At 31.8% G+C, this 25498-nt stretch overlaps 1 protein-coding gene and 1 long non-coding RNA gene across 2 annotated transcripts; both read left to right on the top strand.

Annotated features, from left to right (window-relative positions):
- Positions 1 to 6500: 6500 nt before the first annotated feature.
- Positions 6501 to 21850, top strand: LOC120178401. Its single transcript, XR_005521511.1, has 3 exons — positions 6501 to 6653; positions 6969 to 7028; positions 21782 to 21850. It is a non-coding gene; the product is annotated as an uncharacterized LOC120178401 (long non-coding RNA).
- A 423-nt stretch (positions 21851 to 22273) lies between these two features.
- On the top strand, positions 22274 to 23887 carry LOC120178400 (UPF0481 protein At3g47200-like). The gene is made up of 2 exons (XM_039184255.1): positions 22274 to 22298; positions 22406 to 23887. The coding sequence occupies exons 1-2, from the start codon at positions 22296 to 22298 to the stop codon at positions 23621 to 23623; spliced, it is 1221 nt and encodes a 406-aa protein (XP_039040186.1). The 5' UTR covers positions 22274 to 22295; the 3' UTR covers positions 23624 to 23887.
- The last annotated feature ends 1611 nt before the right edge of the window (positions 23888 to 25498 follow it).

Genomic DNA, 25498 nt, shown 5'->3' with positions numbered 1-25498 from the left:
CTCTTGTTCAGTGACACCAGGTTGAGACATTCAAGATTAAGATATGTTGGGCACAAAGGGAGCCATGAGTACCCACTTTGGGGCATGACCAGAAACCCTAATCATGTTAAGATGACAAGATTCAGACCAAGAAGGCATTGAGAATGAGCCTTACAATTTGAGGTGTTGGGGCATTTTGAAGGCCCGTACCAGTGTAAGATAATGTTGGGGCACTAGTGAATGCCTGTTTCAGCTAGAAGTATTAATGTGAGGTAGTTTGGGAAGCCCATGTTATCATATGGAAAAATCATTGAACTGAACAAATAGTTCCAATGGGATAGAAATGTATGAAGAATGAAAATGGTGAAACAGTGACAGTGGAGATTACTATATATGATCATTTTGTCCATCATCAGTTGCATTACTCTTGTGATTTCATATGCATTAATGTTGGCAAGCCAAAACATCCCCCTTTAATTTCCAGTAAGTTTTGGTATCCTTGTAATACCACACAAAAACACTGAACGCTATGCAAAGAGCTTATCTTGTTGAAAGATATGGGCAGAAGCCACATGAAGGATGAATGTGTTGACAATTGTTTCACGAACCAGTAAATATGATGTTGAACCAATGTTGCATTACCCAAGGTGGATGTTTTCTACAACCCCAAAGTTAAAAAGGGGAAACGATGAAGATTTCTTTCCACAAAAGAGGTGATAGACTTTTAATATCAAGAGACTAATGGAACCAACTAAGGTTGAATGATAGGATGTTATTAGACCTCTCGACATGGTATGATGTAAACAAGTCTTATTTGATATCTGATTAAATACGGTGACATGAAAATTTTGGATATATCCTCCTTGTGACATGAGTCCAATCAGAATAGACGATGTTATCCCATTGATCTTTGCGGAGTTTGGCATATTCATTAACATAGTCTCCAAAATGGGGCAACAAAGTCCCATTTCTGACCATGAAAAGAAGTTGAGAGATAAAACACTTCCTCTGAAATGAAGACAGAAAGTAAAAATTATAAGATGATCGAAAAGATCTTCAGAAGAATGCAATCTTGAAATGATGAGTTACTACGCCAATGTCTGCATAAACCCTAGAAAAGAATAATCAAGAGGAAGAAGACCTGGTTCCCCACCTTCGAGTCAAAGGAAAACTGAATCACCATTTACACATGCATGAGAACATATTGCATTGCATTCACATTTCACACATAAACATTTTGTTTTTAAAGATTTTCCAAGGAAAAAAGATTCATGATATCCAAATCCCAAAAATCGAAGCTAGAATTTAAACCTCAAATGCAAGAAATTATGTTTAGAGAGGCAAACCTGAAGAACAGGGTATGACCAATTCACATAGGAAACATTACTTTAAAGTGGGGGATGTTCCCCAACCATTAAGTTGTTTTATAAGTAAAAAATGAAATGAGAAAGATTTCTCATTCCAATCTGAAAATTGAAATTTTTGAAAAGTAAGAAAGGTTTCTTACCTAGTAAAATATTTCCAAATGTATAAGTCCTTTGGGTCATCCATAAGACATTCGGGCAGGATGTTTTCACACGTCTATCAAAAAAATAAGAAAGATTTATCATTTAAATCTGAAAATTGAAATTTTTGAAAAGTAAGAAAGATTTCTTACCTAGTAAAATATTTCCAAAATTTATAAATCCTTCAGGTCATCAGTAAGTCTTCCGAGCATGATGCTTAAATCCTCCGGGTCATCAGTAAGTCTTCCGAGCATGATGCTTAAATCCTTCGTGTCATCAGTTAGTCTTCCGAGCATGATGCTTAAATCCTTCGGGTCATCAGTTAGTCTTCCGAGCATGATGCTTAAATACTTCGGGTCATCTTTAAGCCTTTCAAGCATGATGATTAAGTCCTCCGGGCAATCTAAAGCCTTCACCGAAGAGTAGTGAAGCAAATCAATCTTAAGCCTTCACAAAAGAGTAATGAAGCAAATTCAGATCTGATATTCCCTCAAAGAAAACGGAACATATCCCTCTTTTTCAAGATTTGATATTCCCTGAGTGACAGCAGAACAAATCTGCCCCGATTCAATGAATCAACTTTCTCAGATCTAATATTCCCTCAAAGGAAGCGGAACAGATCCCTCTCTTTCAAGATTTGATATTCGACAACGGAACAAGTCTACCCTAATTCAATGAATCAACTTTCCCAGATCTGATATTCCCTCAGAGGAAGCGGAACAGATTCCTCTTTTTCAAGATTTAATATTCCCTAAGTGACAGCAGAACAATTCTACCCTGATTCAATAAACCAACATCCCCAAATCTGATATTCCCTGAATAATAGCGGAACAGATCCCTCATCATATTTCAGACCATGAAGTTGACCAGACGAAAAAACGCATTGTCTTTTTATCTTTGCCATATTTGTTGACACAAGAATGGGCAAAGAGAGGCAGCTGTCAACACTCTTTTTTTGTCTCGTCTTTTAATATTTTATTATTATTATTATTAATATTAATATTATTTAATTATATATATTTTATAGGCTTGTACAAGACCCGAAGCCCAACAAATCTGGACCCAAAATACAATAATTCATTAAAAGCTACAACTCGGTTTAAGACTAAGACTTGTGTCCAGCAAAGACTCGACCCTTGATCGTCTCAAATATCATCTTCAACATCTCACGTGGAATCTGCACAAATCAACAAAATCATCAAGGAATCAAAGTCAAACAAATCCAACATAATCCCTAAAATTTCGAGATGAATTTACATACACTTTACCTGCTCCAATCAAAGTCTCACCAAACACAAAGAAATTGGCATGCAACGACAAATGAGATTTGGTGAAGAAGAAGAATCAAAATCATTCGAACAGGAGAGGAGAGGCTCTCGGAGATAAAAAGGAGACCAAAAGCTAAACAAAAGAGAGGAGGAACTCACCAACAGAAGGGAAAAAGATTTCTGAAAAAAAAAAGATTATCCACCTTTTGTTTTTCTTGAGAAAAAGCAATTGTTCAAACAAGAAGATATATTTGTTTTCCTCTTTAGAATCAAACAGTGTAACAGGGGTCTTCTCTATCGTTTTTGAAAGCAATAAAAATTAGTATTAAGGTAATCGGCTTATTCATTTTCCAGTATCTTTTGAGTATGTGTTTGTGTCATTTGGAAACTAAAAAAAAACAAACAAATAATATATATTGGAGAAGAATCCTGTTGTACTTAATGCATTTTTCAACTGCTATTATTCCCTTCCCATACGTCCCATTCTTTTCAAAATCCATAGAAAAAACCCCCTCATTATCAATGCTTCCTTCTCTAGGAATAATTAATCCCATTAGAAAACCCCCTGTTCTTTAACTCTACCCACAACCATCGATGATCTTACCTGACCCTAGCACTAAAATCAGAACAGAATTAAGAGCTACACTAACACAGATCAGAAATTATACCAAAGCAAAAGATTTCAAAAAGTTGTCATTTCCTATTTTCGTTTTTTTAAAGTTTCCAAAGATGCAAGTCTTCGTTTGGAAATGAAATAAAAAGGGGAAGTGGTAGAGTTACCTTAGTTGAGAATATGGCCACTGGAATTGAAGCAGTGGAGAGACTCGGGTGATGAAAGGCAGCGATGGCCGTTTGGTTTCGGTGGGGGTCTCATTTGGTTGGCCTTAGAACGTAGATGTTGAGAACTAAGTTAGGGATGATTTGTGGGTGTTCGGGTAAGAGTGACCACCGTGAAATGGTGGCTTGCCGGTTGCGTGAGTGAAGCTTTATGGTTATCGCCGAGAGAAAGAACGAGTGAGATTAGAGTTGAAGAGGATCGTGGCCACCATGATGCGGTGGTTGGCCATGTGGTGTTGGTTGGAGCCATGATGGCTATTAGTTGTGTAGAACTTTATGGCTTTTGGTCGAGAAAAGGAAGAAGAGTTAGAGATGGGGATGAAGAATAGAAACGGCTGGGGCTTGCTTAGTCTATGTTAAGTGTAAAAGTAGGATTTATATTACATTTTTAGGGTAATTTAATTTTTAGTCATTGAAGTGAATGGTAAATTAGGTTCTAGGCCCCCTAACTTGTTGTTTCGTTACTTTAATCATTGTTTCCCTCCTTTTAAACTCGTATAAATCAATTGGTTTTCATGTGTGAGTGCTATGCGTACGTGTATATATGACCCACTTTATTTTATATTATGTTTTATTATAATATATGAAGATATGTATGGAACATATAATTTCAATATGTTTACACTTTCACGTGATTCATAAGGTGTTTTCATGTTTACAAAATATATTTTTTGTCAATTTGATTGTGACCTATAATTTTGTTTCCTTATTATAATTTATTATATCTTTAATATAGGCATCAACTTGTTTGACTATTGGGTGTAATTTGTTTATATATTTGTCTCATTTGTATGTATATATATATATATATATATGCATGCATGTATTATGCCATAAATTTAGTTGATAATTTTCAATTAATTTGTTCATATGGTTAATGTGTTTTATACTTTTCTATATATGACTATGCATCCTATAATTTACATTTATTATTTCTCACTTTAAATACAAAGCTATACATGTTGCATACATCATGGTAGTTTATTCAATATTTTAATAAGCTCGGTATTTTATTATTATTTTTTACTTTATTTTTTAAGGTATATATATATATATATATATTAAGAAAAACATCGCAATAGTGACTTTGAATTTTTATATTTTCTTGATTTAATCATTAAATTTATTATGTGTTAAGTTAAATTATTTTATACAATAAAACATGAAATATCTTATTAACTAATTAGGAAGGTATTTTAAATGATTACTGGTATAAAATAATACCTTTGATGTTTGTTTTATGGGATCATAAATCAAATTAAAATCAAATAGGATTAATATTAAAACATACGTTTTTAGATTTGAGCCCCTATGTTCTTTAATTTTCATAATTTGACAAAGTAGGTTAAAAAATGCCTTAATTTACTTTTAGTTTAATTAGGACAAATAAAATTTTGTTTGATTGCATTGTTTTTACAAATCTAAGGCACTATTCACTTATTAAGGAATTAATAGTATATCTCCCGCGATCGTGCTCAAGGGGTGAATACTGGTAATTCCTTGAATAAGTCGACATCCTTTTCAAAACCACATCATGATTTCTAAAAATGAGGCAATATTCGGTTATTAGGCACAATAGCTGATCTCCCGCATTTACGCTCGGGGGCGAATGCTATCTATCTCGATAAACGAATACACTTTTCAACTTTGCATCTTTCTTGATTTTTAAATTAAATAAAGATCGAACTCTAAATTTCTGATTTTAAATATATGGTAATCAACTAGGTACCAATTTTTGGGCGCTTGTGGGGGGTGCTAATCATTCTCCACGCGTAACCGACTCCCGAACCTGATTTCTGGATTTCGTAGACCCCAAAACTTGATATTTTGATAAAAATAAGATGTTTTATTAAAATCACCCAATTTTACGGTGTTCCAATTCACCTCAAATGATTGGTGGCGACTCTTCATATTTCAAAATAATTTTTAAAGAGAAAATCCCCGAGTCGATATCGGTCTTCTCCCTCCGGGCGAAAGACGGCTACGACAGATACCATACAAAAACTAATTAGATAATGCCATACATTTGAACAAACATCTAAGTCTAAAATAATACATACACATGCACTTATGGTCATATATTTTACAAAGGAATTTTTAAATTCTTAATATTTTAAGTTACTAAACCTACCCATATTAACATGACATGTGATAAATGATTTTTATACTAAATTGATTAATAACTAAAATGTGATATTAATTTTATTAATTAAGGCCGAGACTAAAGTATAATGATATAATTCAATCATGCATACAAGACAATGCACATATCACACATTAAAATATATAAACATCATTAATTATAAACAAAATCAAATCTATTGCCAATAATCCATGCTTATATTCATTACTGCAATAAAGGATGAAAATAGCAAATAACAAAGTTACGCAACCAAAATGTAAACTGGTCAATAAATCAAACAAGTCTATTATAGGACTAGATTATCAAATAATCAAATGACCATCGACTTTGATTTGCGATTTGTCTTTTAATAATTTGATCTTTATTTTGTGATTCGTTTGCTAACTCAGTTAAATTTGTTTATATCTAATTTTTGTTTGAGTTTCTAATATTTTTTTATATAGTTCATGTATGATCTTAGATGGTTAATTTTGGTGTCAATGATTATAGGAATAGATCCTAATTATATGCTTAATTTACATTTATGGGTGTAAACCTTCATTGTAATTTTGAATATTTCTTATTTTTTTAATAAAATTAATTGTTTCTATTTGCATAAAAAATTTAAAGATTTTAATATTAAATTTTAAAATTTAAATATATAAAATTATATATTTTTTTTATACAATTTATATATCAAATAATGATATTTATTCATTTGTTCATTTCCTTTGAAAAAAGCCCTTTAAAAGATTCATTTTGCCATTACTTCTTAGAAGCCGATATCATTTACTTTTCTTTTGCGTTGACCTTATATCTTTTCTTCCTTCTTTTGCCTTTACCTACTCCTTTTCTTTTCTTCCTTAACACAATCCTAAGACCCCAATCCATTTTCGTTCTGAAAAACCATCAATCGTCGGTGGGGATCTATCGCTGTAGTAGGTTGGTATGTTAAATTTTGTTTATAATCTTAAAATTTAGGAGTCACCAAGTAATTTGATTCAGTGCTTAAGCTAAGTTGATAGTGTCTCGATAGTCAAGGATATTTAAGTAGTTTGATTTCTTGTTGTTATTAGTTTGTTGATACAAACACACCTATATACATCTTTGTTTTATTCTAATTTTTTTGGATGTGTTATTTATTTATTTTTCTCGTATGATCTTCTTTGTAATATTTTTTACCATTAAGTATTGATTGTGATGATAGAATATATTAGTCTTGGAATAAAAAATGAATTATCCCATACTTTTTTACAGCAAATGGACCTTGCTAGTGAAATAACGCCGGATCGAGACATAGAGCAGGGCAGCATCCAGGTATATGCTTTTTTACTCTTTCTATTATAGAAAAGAATATTTTAGTTCATATATCATATTTAAATTTTTTATTAATTTTAGTCCATCTATATATAAAAGAATAGTTAGTCCATGTATGTTTGAAAAGTTAATATTTCGGTCCAAAACACTAAAATTATTGTACTTAAATATTTTAATTTTAAAATTTTTAAGCTCCTCTCTATTGCTAACTTATATCTCTCAAAACATTTTTGTGGATTGTCACATAAATCTTTTAACAATTATGAAATCTAAATGCAAAATTAACTCTTATTCTAACTCCAAAATTTGTGGTCCAATTACAAGTCAAAACGTAAAAATATTTAAAATACTTAATTGAAAATTATACACAATTTTTTTTTAAATTTACATTTAGAGTGCGAATAAGGGTTTAATTGAAAACATGATACACGAAATCATAAAAATGATTAAAATTTTGTTAAAATTTTCAAAATTATAAAGAACCATTTTAAATTATATAATTTTTAGTTTTTATTTTATTTAAAATTTATCTAATCATAGTTAGACATGTAATGCCCTATACCAGTACGATACACAGTCGACCGATAAGAGTGCCACATGGAACCACCGAAGTGGCTAACCAAATATTTTTCTTTATCATACTCAATGGAATTCATTAATAATTTCTTTTAATAAAATAGACAACAACTTTCATACAAAACAATTTATATTTCGGAGCTCCCATAAATTGTAAACAAAATATACAGATCATTATTCAAAACAAATCATAACTAAAGTATACTACATAGGGATTTCGAATATGCATGCCCACTAAAGGACTTCAGACGTACTCTGCCCTGGAATCTAGTCTGGATATACTCCGCACAAAAGTTCTTCAAGTGGTACACCTAAGAATCTGCATAAGAAAACAAATTCCAAACACTGAGCTAGCTAGCCCAATGTCATACTAACTACTAAAACATACAAAAAAATCTCATTAATATCATGCTTTAACAACTGATAAAAGTACTATGAATCTATCCAATTAAAATCATTAGTATCATTGTGATACTCACTCTCTACGCTATGGTAGACATCATGATGCGGCTAAGGGATTTATGCATCTCAGAGCTCACGCTCGTTCTAGTCTATCGAAGATGTGGCCCCCAGAATCTCTGAATTGGACACTATTTGAGTTAATCGATCGACGAAATAGCCAAGAGAGGGTGAATTGGCAATTAAAATTTTGGTGGAAGCTTTTGCAGAAAATAGAAAATAATTGCACAGCGATTTAGAATGGTTCGACTTTCTCAACCAAAGTTTACGTCCACTACCTTAGCTATCCACACTAAGGATTTTCCACAAATTCACTAATTTGTCTTTCTTTTGAGGACAAAGAGTAACCTTACAAATCCCTCAATAATTATACCCCAAATTCTTGAGAACTCTCTCTCTCAAAGAGAAATAATACAAATTTCACAAACTTAAAAAACCTCACAAGGTAAGATGTTTGCACAATTCTAGAACAAAAAAGAGCACTAAATAATACAATTGAGTACAAAGGGTGTTCTTGAAAGCAAAATGAATATTGAATGGAAAATAGGCTTGAATTTGCTCAAACTTGATGTTTAAGGCTTTCTCTTTGTTTCTCTCACAATTGTTATTGATAAATGGCTTCTAAGCTTGTTAAAATTCAACTTGAATCACTTCTGAATGTTGGGGATCATTGGTGAAGTCAATAGAGCCATTATGGTGTGAAAACAATTAAAAATCTAGTTGGGAGCATAGGTGCATCGGTACACTCTCAGGGTGCATCGATACACTATATGTAAAATTCAAATATTTTGACTGTTATAAGACCTAGTGCATCAATACACTTGGGGTGCATCGGTACACTAATTACATTCAATGTTTCAAAAGAGCCAGGAGTGTATCGATGCATGGTCTGTGCATTGGTACACAAAATGCATTCGATGTTTCAATAAAATCAAGAGTGGATCGATGCATGGTTATGCATCGGTACACAAAATGCATTCGAAATAGGGTGTGCATCGATACATCCCTTTATAAAATTGATTTTTGGCTCGATTTTGGTTCGAAATACTTTGTAAAAATTGTTTCAAAAATATTTTAAGTTTAAAACATACTTTTACACTTTAGTAAGGTTTGAAATTGACCTTTGATAAACTTGGAGTAATATTTGTGATATTCGAATAATTTAATCGAATATATTTTTAAAAATGATTATAAAATCTTAAAATTCAATAACACTTAATTTGTTATATCGAAACATCAAAATGTTTTCAACAATCTCCCCTTTTTGATATAACAAAACATTTAAGTAATTTTAAGATTTTCTTTGAAAATCATTTTTGAAATCAATTTTGAAAATTACTTCCCCTTTTTGTTAAATAAAAAAGACTATAAAATAAGGTTTTGAAAATTTAGCCAATTGATATTTAGATTTGAAGCTTAAACTGCTAAGATCACAATCAAGAAAAAGATTAGTCATTAGTTTCATAAATCAATATTCATAGATAATGTGCAATGGTAATTGGTCATATTTCAACTAATATGATGCAAAAACTAATAAACATTAAGCTCAAATTAAAAATTCAACCAAATCAAATATATATAAATATAAACATTTAAGTTCAAACATCCAAACATCCATATTCAAACATCCAAAATCAATCCAAAAACATCAAAATGTTTTAAAACAATGTTAGGATCCATTATGATTCAACCCTAAGAAAACTAGCAAGCGAAGTTTAAGCATCCGTAGGAGGATCGGGAGGAAATAGATGTGCCCATATATTAGCCACATCTCGTGTAAACGCATCGAGTCTATCATCCACAACATTGAATCGATTATTCATTGCATCACGGTTAGCTCGAATCTCTCGTTGATTCTCCAATTGTTGAGTCCCCATAGCAGTCAAGCGAGACTCTAATGATGTAAACCTCATATCCAATGTCTCTATGAAAGAGCTAAAGTATGGAGGCATTGGATCCTCTTGCCGTGTCAGCTCGTCCTCGGGTACGTGATCGTCGATATCTTGAAATAGCTCTTGAAGTTCTGGATCATCGTCCGATGCCGGTGCCGGAGGAGCTCGTGAAGAGCTACCTCCCGGTGTTTTCTCAATGGATCGAACCCATTGACCCTTGTCCTCCTTCCATCCCGATTTCTTTAAAGATGTGAAATTTATTTGGTTCTGAAGAGGGATGAGAATATCAAGCGAAACCTTAAGCCTGAGTTTGATAAACATATTACTAAGGAGACAACCGTAAACTAAAGTTTCGACATTTTTTGATGGGACAACATTTACGGTATCTACTAGTTCACCGAAAATGATCTGTGGCAAATTTATTTTCTTATTATGTTTGATACAATGTATCCACCATAAATCTAAGACTCTAAGAGAAGAGTACCTACCTCCGGATGGTCTAAACCACCAAGAGATCATCAACTGAAGGAATCGCTCGTGATGAGTTCTAACCCAAAGGCATTAGCGATTGTGTCGGAGTCAATATAAATGAATTCACCTAAGAGACATGATCGAATTTCTATGGTTTCAGTTTGACGCTCGTTTTGAACACAAACCGCATTAGAATAGAAAAAACGGACCAATTGGTGATAAACAATGGGCTGGAGTTCAAACATTTTATCAAATTTCTAAGAACGGAGGGTAAGAAGATATTCGAAATTTATATCGACCATTACTTGGATAGAAGGGATATGTTTTTCCCAGATTTTGAATGACTGAAATGAATTAACAAACCTATGGTAGAGATCTTCTCTACGACAATCAGGTTGGTTAAAACAAGAATTAAGGATGGTCAATTTGGGAGCGTTTGGGTTTGGTTTTGAGGTGGAGGTGGAATAGGAGGTCGATTTTGACTCGAACGACTAGATGATGACCTAGGGCGTTTAGAGTGAGACATGGTTCAAGAAATAGGAATATGATAGATACCTGCAATTTTAAAAACATATGTATTCAACAATATGAATCCCAAAACTCAAATGAGTCCTCAATATTTCAATGTTCTCTAAAATAAATCCTAATGGGCAAAGTTTGAAAATTAATTTTTGAAAACAACGTTTGAATAACAATATGTAATTTTCAAAACAATCTAATTAAATCAAAAACATCAAATTTTAAAATTAAAACAATAATTTTTTGATTTTTTTTATTTTGAGAATTCCAATTTTTTTTTGGAAAAATTGTGTGTTTTTGATGAAATTAGTTGTAGATTATAGTTCTAAACTATAATCTAACAAATGTCCGATATATAGTTCAACCTAGAAGTAATCAAAACTAGTCCTAAGTTCAAAAATCAATAAAACAAGGGTTTTTGAAATATTACCTTGAAAATTTGGATTTTGTGAGAATGTGATGTTGTTTGTACGAAATTAATGAATGTAACAGGTTTAGGAGTTGAAAATCGAGTAGATTCTGACTTGAAACGATGATTTTGAGGCAAAGTGAAGATTTGGGCGAGAGAGGAGGCGACAATAGAGTGTTTTGGGTGTTTAGGTTTTGGCTAAAAATGAAATTTTAGGGATTATAAGCCTAAAACCCGACGAGTGTATCAATGCACTGCAAAATGTATCGATGCACATTCAAGGCATGCATCGATGCACCTTCATAGTGTATCGGTGCATATTCAAGGGATGCATTGGTACACTTTCATAGTGTACTAATGTATATAGCACAAAAATGTTAAAATCCGTTTTTAAACACTCAAAATGCTAAATTAATTAAGCTCTAGTGGTATTGGCAACTCAAAGATCGAAAATTAACAATGTTCAAACAAATAAAACTATCCTTAAATTTTATTTGAACATACAATTAATTTTTCACTAAAGATCATAAACTCCCCCTAACTATTAGCAAAGAATGCAATAAAAAATAATATTTTTATAAGCATTTTTCAATTATAATTTAAAAGTGCTAAAATTATTTTAAACACTAAGTCAAGGTAGGTTAGTTAAACCTAATTCTCTCCTAAGTGTCCAAAATCTCTCTTTGTCTAAAGGTTTTGTAAAAATATCCGCTAATTGATGCAAAGTATCAACATATTCTAGAACTACATCTCCTTTAGTGACATGATCTCTAATGAAACGATGTCTAATTTCAATGTGCTTAGTTTTAGAGTGTTGGATGGGATTTTTAGTGAGACAAATAACACTAGTATTGTCACACTTGATGGTATGGTACTAACTTCAATTCCATAATCTAAAAGTTGTTGTTTCATCCATAAAACTTGTGCACAACAACTACCGGCTGAAATGTATTACGCTTCAGTGGTAGATAAAGCAATACAATTTTGTTTCTTTGAAAACCATGAAATCAATATATTTCCTAGGAATTGAGAAGTACCGGAGGTTCTTTTTTAATATATTTTGCATCCTCCATAATCTGCATCAGAGAAGGCATGCAAGCTAAAGCTAGAGTCTCTAGGATACCAAAGTCCTAAACTAGGAGTGTCATTAAGGTGTCTAAAGATTCTCTTAACGGCTAGTAGATGTGATTCCTTAGGGCATGATTGAAATCTAGCACATAAGAAAACACTAAACATAATGTTCGGTCTACTTGCGGTTAGATAAAGCAAAGAACCAATCATGGATCTATATAATTTAACATCCACACATTTACTTCATTCATCTTTTTTAAGCTTTATTGATGAGCTCATTGGAGTGGCATGGGTTTTCCATTTTCCAATCCAAATTTCTTGAACATATCCTTGACGAATTTTGCTTGATTGATGAAGATGTCATCTTTTCTTTGCTTGATTTGGAGTCCCAAGAAAAATGAGAGCTCCCCCATTATGCTCATCTCGAATTCACTCTGCATTAGCTTAGAAAATTCTTGGCAAAGATATCATTAGTAGAACCAAATATTATATCATCAACATAAATTTGAACTACTAATAAATCTTTACCTTTATGCTTTAAAAATAATGTAGTGTCAACCTTCCCTTTCAAAAAACCTTTTTCAATTAAAAAGTTTGACGATCTTTCATACCAAGCTCTAGAAGCTTGTTTTAAACCATAAAGAGCTTTTGTCAATTTAAAAACATGATTTGGAAATTTTGAATCTTCAAAACCAGGAGATTGTTCCACATACACTTCTTCTTTTATAAAACCATTTAAAAATGCACTTTTAAAATCCATTTGATATAATTTAAATTCATTGAAACATGCAAATGCTAATAACATTCTAATTGCTTCCATCCTAGCTACGGAAGCGTATGTTTCATCATAGTCTATGCCTTCTTCTTGAGTATAACCTTGAGCAACAAGTCTAGCCTTGTTCCTCACTATATTACCACTTTCATCAAGCTTATTCCTAAATACCCATCTAGTACCTACAGTAGATTTATTACTAGGCCTTTTAACTAATGTCCATACTTTACTTCTCTCAAATTGATTTAATTCTTCTTGCATAGCCATAATCCAATTTTCATCATCTAATGCTTCTTTGATATTCTTAGGCTCTATGCATGAAATAAATGCAACATAATTGCATATATTTCTAAGAGAAGATCGAGTTGTTACCCCTTTGGATGAATCACCTATTATCTCACCATCCTTTACATAGTTGTATTCTCTTGGGTAAGAGACTTCCATTTCTTCAATGGTTGGATTCTCGAGAACATCGTGAGTTTCCTCATCTTTCGTTTCTTCATTTGATGATGGTTTTCCAACGTCATGTCTAACGTCATTTGCTTTTACAACACCTACATCATCATCAACACAAGAATCCTTCATCAGAAGGCGATTATCATCGAAAACAACATGTATATAGACTCTTCTACAACTAAAGTTATTTTATTAAATACTCGATAAGCTTTAGAATTTAAGGAATAACCCAGAAAAATTCCTTCATCACTTTTAGCATCAAATTTGCCAAGATTTTCTTTACTGTTGTTTAAAACAAAACATTTACATCAAAAAGGATGAAAATAACTAATGTTAGGATTTTTATTTTTGAAAAGTTCGTATGGAGTTTTCTTTAAAATTGGCCTAATCATTACTCGGTTTATAACATAACAAGCGGTATTTGTGGCTTCCGCCCAAAAATATTTTGGCAAATTGTTTTCACAAAGCATAGTTCTAACCATTTCTTCTAAAGTTTGATTTTTCCTCTCAAATAACTCCATTTTGTTGAGGGGTTCTTGGTGCTGAATAATTATGGTTAATACCATTAGAATTAAAAAAATCAGTAAATCCAAGATTTTCAAATTCAGTACCATTATCACTCCTAACACTAGTTATGGAGTAACCTTTTTCGTTTTGGATTACTTTTGAAAACGTGATAATTTTTCTAATGCTTCATCTTTAGTACTTAAAAATAGAACCCAAGTATATCTAGAATAGTCATCTACAAATACAAAACAATATTGTTTTCCACCCAAGCTAACAATCCTAATTGGCCCAAAAAGATCTATGTGAATCAATTGTAATACTCTACTAGTTGATACATCATTAATGGATTTAAAGGAGGCTCTTCTATGTTTTCCTTTAGCACATGCATCACAGATTTTATCATTATCAAATTTTAGCTTTGGCAATCCTCTTACTAAATCTCTTTGAATTAGTCATAGTAAAACACTCATGCTAGTATGTCCTAGTCTCCTATGCCATAACCAACTATCATGCTCATCTTTAGCAACTAGGGATAAATTAGTCATATTTATAGAATCTAAATGCACCATGTATATGTTTCCTATTCTATGACCAACAAGCATAATCCGATTAGATGCAATATCAATGACTTTAAAAACATTAGTTTTAAACATGACATTGTATCCTTTATCGTATAATTGACTAATACTCAATAGATTATACTTTAATCCATTCACATATAAAACATTTTTAATTTATATGGAAGAGGTATTACCTATAGAGCATATACCTTCAATGTGACCTTTTGAATTATCACTAAAAGTCACCTCTTCTCCATTTTTGTCGTTAATCTCTATGATCCGGCTCTTGTCTCCGGTCATGTGTCTTGAGCATCCACTATCAAGGTACCATGAATTTGAATTTGTTTCCCGTGCCTTGTAACAATGCTCATTTTCCTACAAACATAGATTAATTTTTTATTTTTGGTACTCAGTTTCTTTTGGGTCCATATTCATTAGTTTCTAAAATCCCAGTCCCCTTGGGTATCCATTTGTGTAGGATATCCTTATCTTTAGTAGTAATGAGTTCTTTAGGAACCCATATACTTCTAACGATTTTTCCATTAGAGGTTCTTCGGGGACCTCTATGATTGTAGTTTTTAAAACTTTTTTTAACAAAGTTGGATTTTGAACTTTCTCCATTTTCAAAACATTTTGTCCCAACTTTATTAAAAGAAGCTTTAAGATCATCAATTTTCTTTTGATGATAAGCATTCACTATTGAAAGTAGGTTATGCAAATCAATATTTTTCTTTTCAAATTCATCTAATTTGATTTGCAATTCTTTGACCTTACTTTCAAGATCAATGTTGGTCTTGGATATGAGATTATTTTCGTTTTTCAATTTTGAAATATCATTTTTGTATTTTAAAAATAATTTCTCATAATCCGAAGCCAACCCAGTAATTCTTCTAATAGCTCATCAAAAGAATAATCTTCAAAATTAAATGAGCTAGAGGTTACTTGAGAGCTTTCCCCGATGGCCATCGAGCACAAGTTTGCTACTTCTTGTTCCTCCTCATCGGAAGCTTCATCATCGCTCCATGTAGCCACGTGTGCCTTATGTTTTTTCTTGGATTAACCCTTCTTCTTTAATTATAGGCAATCGTACTTGACATGACCCAGTTTTTTTACATTCGTAGCAAATGATAGGGTCTTTTTCCTTTGGTTCATTTTTAAGCCTTCATTTCTTTTGAATTTTCTTTCTTTATCGGGCTTCATTAATTTTTTAAACCGCTTGGCAAATATTGCCATTTCCTCGTCATCGTCATCTGAATCACTCTCATCCTTTGTGGATTTGAGAGAAACTCCAACGTTCTTCTTTTTCTCCGTCTTTTTCTTTATCTCGTCCGTCTTTTCGAGGTCTACCTCATCTTGAAGCATCATTTCATGCGTGAGGAGAGAACCAATAAGCTCATCGAGGGTTAAAGATTTTAAATTTTTAGCCTCGATGATCGTCGTCTTCTTTGATTGCCAAGATTTTGGAAGAGAGTAAACTAACTTCCTCACAAGATTCTCATTTAGAATGATCTCTCCATATGATTTGAGACTATTGATAATCGTGGAAAATCTATCCATCATAGCTTTGATATCTTCATCCGGTTTCATCTTGGAATTTTCATAACTATGAGTTAGAAGACTAATTTTAGATTCTTTTACCTTGTTTATGTCTTCATGAGTGACTTATAATTTATCCCATATCTCCTTGGCGGTTATACAAGATGAAACTCTCCCGTATTCATCTGGTCCAAGAGCACAAAAAATAATATGGATAGCATTTGAGTTGAGCTAGAACATTCTTGTCTCTCCTTCACTCCACAATCTTGAATGAGTGGAAGGTATGATGTATTCGTCTTCTATGATATACCATGCTCTCATGTCACTTGCTTAAATGAAGTACCTCATTTTATTCTTCTAATAAGCATAATTAGCTCCATTGAAGAAAGGAGGCTTGTTGACGGGCATTGAATCAAGACCAAGGTCGAAGTTTGAAGTAGAGGCCATTGATGACTTGAATATCGATATAACTCTTCCCGAATCGACTCTAGAGCCGATTAAACCTTCAAATGAGTGAGGCTCTAATACCAATTGTTGAGTTAATCGATCGATGAAATAGCCAAGAAGGGTAAATTGGCAATTAAAATTTTGGTGGAAGCTTTTGCAGAAAATAGAAAATAATTACACAACGATTTAGAGTAGTTCGACTTTCTCAACCAAAGTCTACGTCCACTACCTTAGCTATCCACACTAAGTATTTTCCAAAAATTCACTAATTTGCCTTTCTTTTGAGGACAAAGAGTAACCTTACAAATCCATCAAGAATTATACCCCAAATTCTTGAGAACACATTCTCTCATAGAGAAATAATACAAATTTCACAAACTTACAGAAAAACCTCACAAGGTAAGATGTTTGCAAAATTCTAGAACGAAGAAAGAACTCTAAAAAATAATACAATTGATTATAAAGGGTGCTCTTGAAAGAAAAATGAATATTGAATGGAAAATAGTTTGAATTTGCTCAAACTTGATGTTTAAGGCTTTCTCTTTGTTTCTCTCACAATTGTTATTGATTAATGGCTTCTAAGCTTGTTTAAATACACCTTGAATCACTCCTAAATGTTGGGGATCATTGGTGAAGTCAATAGAGTCGTTATGGTGTGAAAACAATTAAAAATCTGGTTGGGAGCATAGGTGCATCGGTACACTCTCAGGGTACATCGATACACTATGTGTAAAATTCAAATATTTCGATCGTTATAAGACCTAGTGCATCGGTATAATTAGGGTGCATCGGTACACTAATTACATTCGATGTTTCAAAAGAGCCAGGAGTGTATCGATGCATGGTCTGTGCATGGTACACAAAATGCATTCGATGTTTCAATAAAACCAAGATTGGATCGATGCATGGTTGTGCATCGATACACAAAATGCATTCGAAATAGGGTGTGCATCGATACATCCAGTAGTGCATCGGTACATCCCTTTATAAAATTGATTTTTGGCTCGATTTTGGTTCGAAATACTTTGTAAAAATTGTTTCAAAAATATTTTAAGTTTAAAACATACTTTACACTTTAGTAAGGTTTGAAATTGACCTTTGATAAACTTGGAGTAATATTTGTGATATTCGAATAATTTAATCGAATATAATTTAAAAAATGATTATAAAATCTTAAAATTCAATAACACTTAATTTGTTATATCGAAACAGCAAAATATTTTCAACAGACACCACAACCCCAACTAGCCCACCCCTTACGAGTGTCAGACCTTGCGCCCTAGCTAGACAGTTTTAAGTGTCTTGCGCCCTAGTTAAGGATATTTAGACTGATTCTATGCTTCAAAACCATGAACTAAAGGAACTCTGGTGTCCTAATCATTTTTTGAGCATCAAACAAGGATAGTCTTATTTGTCCCTACTTAATCTCGTTTCTACGTTTGATTAAGCGTTTTTATTGTTCTCACTTGTATTCTTATTTGAGAGTAATCATAGAGTTCTTGGAAACCTCATTTAACTCTAAAACCCTTGAAAAATTATTGCCAAAAAATATACGCTGGTACCGATACTGGACCCTCAATATCGATACATTCCTTGGGTATCAATACCAATTTGAGGTTTGATGCTTTGAAAATATGCTCAGTATCGATACTCCTATAGGAAGTATCGGTACTGCTACCCTGGGTATTGATACTCCCATGAGTACCGATACCAAATTTAGCTTTGATGTTTTAAAAAATACTCTAATATCGATACTTGCCCTCTGAGTATCGATATTGGACCCCGAGTATCGATACTTCTTAAATGAGTATCGATACCCCTTTTAAAACTTAAAGGATTCTAAGCTGAAAGAAGAACAGTATCGGTACTATTCTTAAAGTACCGATACCTTCGCTCGAATGACCTTATTTAGGCTCAAATTTACACTCAAACTCACTTCCATTGCTATTACGAGGTTCCAATTGTTATTAGTGTTATGTGATCAATAAGGTCATAAATAAGGCTTCAAAAACTGCTTATGACATAAAACATGAGTCTACCATTTACATGATCATCAATCTTATTTCTCAATTTTCATGCTATCTAACACTTCTAATAACCCACTAATAAGTATGAAGAAGTTGTAAGTATGGTTACCTTAAATTCTTGACTAATGGCAAATCTCCCAACTCACTCAAGTTGTGCTTTATCCTTTTATTTACCTTTTGCACTTCGCCTCACTTCTTTCACTAAACACAATTAAGAAAAGGGGATTACTAACTTAGCTAGATTATTTGGTTGGGGCTTAAAACACTTCGATAACTTGATTCTAACAAAATAACCTAGAATCCTTGAATTCTATTAAACCTACCCAAAACCCATTTTGAAAACTATACTGAAAAAACTTACAAAATGGAGCTTGAATGAAGCTAGGAGAATAAGGATCTAATCTGGCTCAAACAAACTAAAATTGAAATGCTTGGAATCTCTACTTAAACAAGGAAGAGGAAGAAAGAAAATGGAAAGAAGAGAACGAAGATTTGGTGGGATATTTGGGAGTGGTTCATGTAACATAACATAAAATAAGGGGGTTTTTTAGCTTCCAAAAAATGGGAAATTTATACTTTAGTCCTTAACTTCCTATTTCATAAAATATCATCAATTCCAAATTTCTTTTGGGCCCAACTCAGCCCAATTTCAAATAAACTTGGTCCAAGCTATTTTAATAAATCCTTTGAGCTCTAGGTCTCGAGTTAACCCAAACTATTGACCCGAGTTTCATGGTGTTACAAGACACATCATATACTAAGATAAAATGTCAACACCATCAAAAATCATTCTTATTACTCGCATTCAAAATTTACAATGAATAAACTACTCTACTTTTTTTTTTCAAGAGAGAGCAATTTGCTCAATTTCAAACTTGACAAGGACTTAAAGCTTATTTTAAACCAAATTATTTCAGTCAACTAAGGGTCCGTTTGTTTCAGGGAAAACATATTCTAGAAAATGAATTACATTTTTCTGGAAAACATTTTTTTTTTGAAAATTTTTACGGTGTTTGGATAATGTTGTAATTCATTTTCCACTGGTTGATTGTTTTATAAAATTATTTATTAAACGTAAAATACATATAATATATTATTAACAAAATTTAATTATTCTTAAAATATAGATAATTTATTTAATATTTATGTCAATATTATTATTATTAAAATATTATCCATAATTTTATAAATAAAAATATTATGATTATTATATTTTACTAAAATATAAAAATATCTAACAACTCAATAATATTATTTTTACGAAATTAATAAATAATATTAATCTTATTAATAATTATTATATATTATTAAAATAAAAGTATAATATGATATGTTATAATAATATAACTATAACAATAAAATAATATTATATTATATTATAAAATTATCCAATAATATAATTTAATAATTAATATTTTTATTAAAATAATATATTAATATTAAATATATAAAATAATAATGAGTGTTTATAATTTGGAGTGAAAAGTTCGTAAAATGACTTATAAAAAATCAGATGGTAAGTCATTTTTCAAAAAAATGTAAAGGAAATTTAGTTGATAGGGAAAATGAATTACATTTACAATAAGCTTTCTGTCAACCCAATACTGAAAAAAGAGAAAAACATTTTCTAGAAAACCAATTACAAGAAAACAAACATACCCTAACTATAACTTTGAAATATAATTTTATTTAATTATAATGTATATTTTTATGGTTTGTATTATTAAAATTACTTTTTTATAAATCTAATAACATTTATATTGATTTTTTTATATTATTTATTTTTTTATAACGTTTGTTTAAACCTATAGATTTTAATAGTTTATTTTTTAAAATAATCATCTATTGAAATAAAATAGTCATAAATACTAGTATTTTGAAATGATAAAGTCCCTTATCGACTTTGGATAGGCCTATAATAAAAATGTATGTTTAGATGATAATTATTAACGTCTTTATTTTTAAATTAAGAAATTAATTATTCCATGCTTTTGTGCGTCTAATAACTTCAGGTGCAGAAAACTTCTCGACATGCTCCTCTACCTATAGTAGATTCATCTCTAAGTAATAAGCACTGCTGTTACCAGGCCTATCCCAGAAAATATTGGGGTTTTGTGTTACTTTATAAAAACGATGTCCCTAAAATGTATTATAATAATATAAAATTATAAAATATTAAAATGTAATAAGATTAAAATTAGGAAAGACATAAATAAGATTTTTTTGTCCGTTAAACACCATACATTTAATTATTTTTAAGAAAGAATTGATTACAATTGAATTGTTGAGATAATGAGAGAGAAAATTATAAGGGTTTTTGTTAAAACTTGTCCTCGAAAAAAAAAAGTTCTTCTAGGTTAGTATATTTTTTTTCAAAGTATTGGGGTTTTTCAAACTTAGAGACCATGTGACATATCATATTCTACACTTGGTAATTGGCTGCTACTGTACAATTAAATTCGGTTAGTTGGTCAAGTCGTTCATCTTTATTCTCTTGTATCCTTTTAAATCATATGTTCTAGACCATTAAAGAATTTTCTTTTCTTTTCCTAGAACTTCTCTCTCCCTTCTTTTCTAGATAGAATTAGGATTAGATTTAGAATTTGTAAAAAATAAATAAATAAATAAATAAAGACTATCCTTAATTGAAAATTCTCTTGTACTTGCCCAGCTTTATATATTTCTATAATATAAATGTTTAGATTATATTTTTGAAAAAAAACAATAATGAAGTGATATTTATTTATTTAGTTTGGTTTAATTGTTTATATTCATTCATTAATTTATTAATCCAAATCAATTATTGTATAGATATATTATAGAACGATATTTTTAATTTATTTTATTTTATTTAAGAGATTTAATTCTTCGTCAAATAGTGTATTCATTGATATTATTTACTGTTACTTTCGATTTATAATGTTACTTTCGATTTATAATCCACGGTAATTGAATATCCCTTGTGAACATATAAACTGTCTATAATAAATATATGTTTAGGTCATAATTTATTAAAATATTCAAATTAATCATCCCATGCTTCTTTTGCAGCAAAAGACGACAGATGTTTGTTTGTATAAAGAGCCTCCTCCTAAACCACGGGCAAAAGAATCGAAAAAAAAAGTGAGAAAAATAGTAAGAAGCACTGCTGTTACTTTGTAAACTTTTAGCATCAATATTAATATATTTTTATTATTAAAATAGTAATTTGAGTTAGACTATAAAATTCTCTTATACGGCCCCAACTTTATATATTTCTAGAATATAAAAGTTTAGATGATATTTTAAAAATAATAATAATAATGAACTGATATTTATTTCTTTATTTCGATTTAATTATATATATTAAATTTAATGATTCACTAATCTAAATGAATTAATGTAGAAGTATATTATAGGACGAATTTCTCAATTTGATTTATTTCAATTCATTTATTAATAGATTTAATTCTTCGTCAAAACAGTGTGATATTTTTATTCATTGATATTATTTACTTGTTATTTATATCTTTCATTTCGATTTATAATGCAGGCAGTTCGTCGCTTTAATGCACCAAAGAAATCCATGGTAATTGAATATCCCCTATGAACATATAAAATGTCTATAATACATATATGTATAGATCATAATTTATTTAAAATATTTAAATTAGTTATCCCATGCTTCTTTGGCAGCCAAAGGGATGTATATATAGAGTGCCTCATAGACTACGGGAAGTCAATAAAAATGCCTATGAACCAAGTGTGATTTCTATTGGCCCCTATTACTACAATTGGGAACACTTGTGGGCGATGGAAGCTGTGAAGCAGCGATGTTTTCAGAAGATTCTCGAGCAAAACAACCTTTCCGTCGACGATTTCAAAAGAGCCATCGCACCCTTAGATGCAATTGAGCAATTCTATGAAGATTCTCGCTATGGATATCATATGTTTGAAGAAATGGTGATACGTGATGGATGCTTTATTGTTCAACTGATCCGGAAAGTTTATCCAGAAGACGATATTTTGAACTTTGGACGTATTCAAACTGACATCCGTGTTGATTTGTTGCTGCTCGAAAATCAGCTTCCTTTCTTCGTGCTCTTCAAGTTGTACGGCGTGATTGTGCCGAATGCCGGAGTAGATATTGCTGCGTTCGCCGACATGGCTTTAAAATCTTTGTTCGATATCTCCTTCGACTGTCCTCTTAAGAACGATATCTTCCATCTTCTGGACTTGGTACATAGTTGTCATCTTCCTTCGCCTCAAGGAATAAAAGTCCACAAGGATTTCAAAGCAAAAGCAGCAGCAGGGGCAAGAGAAGCAAAACCCAAACGCTTGTGGAATTTCATACGCTGCGCAACAGAGCTGGAAGATGCAGGAATCAAATTCGAGAAGACGGAGAATCAGAGGAAAGGGATAGACTACTCTTTCGATATAATGTTCCCCAAAGGCACCAATGTGCTGAGGATTCCGACCTTAACCGTCAGCGATTCAACGGAACGTACATTACGTAACTACATGGCGTACGAACAGTTCGTATCAAGTGGGGAACCGACTTATTTCAGCGATTACGTGTTGTTCATGGATAACCTCATCGACACAGGCAAGGATGTGCAGTTACTGTGTAACAGTGGAATCATTGATAATTGGTTAGGGGATGACGAAGTCGTTGCCAAGATGATTAACCATCTTGGAGACTCCATTTATTATTCACAAGAATTCTACTATGCTGAGATATACTGCAGGGTGAATAAGCACTGCCAGAGAAAACGAAACAAATGGATGGCAGCATTGAGGAGAGATTATTTTCACAATCCTTGGTCCATCATATCGTTTTTTGCTGCGGTTGTCTTGCTCCTGCTCACTTCACTACAAACTATATTTTCGGTTCTCTCTTATTATAAGCAGTGAGATTGAAGAAGCCAAAGTCTATTCAAGTAGACCTCTCGAAACCTGCACTCTTAAGATGGTATCACGGTTCCTATTCCTGTGGAGTGATGAAATGGATTTCTTCAGCTTGGTTTCATTCCTATTCTATGCGTGACTTTATCTTTAAGTTGTCATCTTTTTTCCCAGGTATTATCAGTTTATGGTTTTCTAGATTGATTGGAATTCATAATGTGTTTCTGCTTAAGACTTTTGCATGTATTTTCAAATTGTTGGTGTTTTATTGAATCTAGGACATGTCAATTTGCCCGTTTGAAAAGTTAAGATACATTCACGTCCCGACGTAAAGAGAGAAGAGGATAATACTAAAACACATTATAATTATTAAAAAGAGAGATTAAGCTTTAATTATGAATAGGGGTGTAAATGAATGGGACACTGACAATATGATATTAAATTAATGAATGATCATTAACAAAATACAAATCAGAACTATGCATCATGAGAAAATTATCTACAAACCCAAATTGCATACCTAAATTCAATCCAAGACTTCAAAGCAAGAAATATCCACATGATAACAAATAAAAATATCGTAATCAGTCGTGACGAAATGAAATCTAACTTTGGAAAAAATAAACGATAAGAACGACTAATAAAAAAGACTAAATATACACCATGTTTCAATAATAATATAAAATTATAAATGATACGGATACTGCAAATATTAATTCTAACTTAAAACCAACATATCCATTGTACATATACCCGGAATACAAACTCATGATCTCTTTTTTTGATCGAATGTAATTTATGATCGTGATTTCTTAACTATTATGCTATTTATCATTTTCTATTTGTTGGTATTAATTTGATTTTAATCCTTATATAAAAGAATATTTTAGTTCATATGTTATAAAATTCCTCAAGAAGTAAATTTTAGTGTTAAATACACCTTAAATAAGTCTTTCTTAAATTCCTCATGCCCTTATTAGGGATGGGCACGCGTCGGGTACCCGAAAATCAGCTTGAAATTATTTGCTGCTCGAAAATCAGCTTCCATTCTTCGTGCTCTTCAAGTTGTATAGCGTGATTGTGCCAAATGCCAGAGTAGATGTTGCAGCGTTCGCCCCTATGGCTTTAAAATCTTTGTTCAACATGTCCGAGCAACTCTTCTCGTCCCAAGAAGATGCTAACTTGGTACATAGTCGTCACCTTCCTTCACCACAAGGAATAGAGGAACGCCAGAATTTCAAAGCAAAAGCAGCAGCAGAGGCAAGAGAACCAAAACCCAAACGCTTGTGGAATTTTATACGCAGCGCAACAGACCTGAAAGAGGCAGGAATCAAGTTCGAGAAGATGGAGAATCAGAAGCAAGGGATAGACTACTCTTTTGATATAATGTTTCCCAAAGGCACCAATATGCTCAACATTCCGACCTTAACAGTCAACGATTCGACCGAACATACATTACGTAACTACATGGCGTACGAACAGTTCGTTCCGAGTGGCGATCCAACTTATTTCAGAGATTGGGTGATCTAAAATTACAATGAACGTATAGGGAGTATACAAATCTAATTCGAGAGTCCAACGCAGAAAAGATCAACAATACAATAGACAACACCATTTTGATCAGTCTTGTCAATATCAAATAAACCCTTAAAAAAAATAGTTAAAACGACCAAACAATTAAAAAAAGATGTCAAAAGGTAAAAGAAAACGTGCTATAAAGGTATATGAAAACACATCATACAAGCAGAATTATTAAAAAAAATAATGATGTGATATAAAAAATAAAAGGATAATAAAAAATATCGACGGTCGATAAACAACATTAAAATTGATGCAGACGTCGATCAATAAAAATGAATAAAAAGAGTTTAACGACAAACCAAT

Source organism: Hibiscus syriacus, unplaced genomic scaffold (assembly GCF_006381635.1).
Source record: "Hibiscus syriacus cultivar Baekdansim isolate YM2019G1 unplaced genomic scaffold, ASM638163v2 tig00112349_pilon, whole genome shotgun sequence".
NCBI lineage: Eukaryota > Viridiplantae > Streptophyta > Magnoliopsida > Malvales > Malvaceae > Hibiscus > Hibiscus syriacus.
The sequence above is the reverse complement of the archived record's forward strand: the minus strand, read 5'-3'. Positions and strand labels throughout refer to the sequence as shown.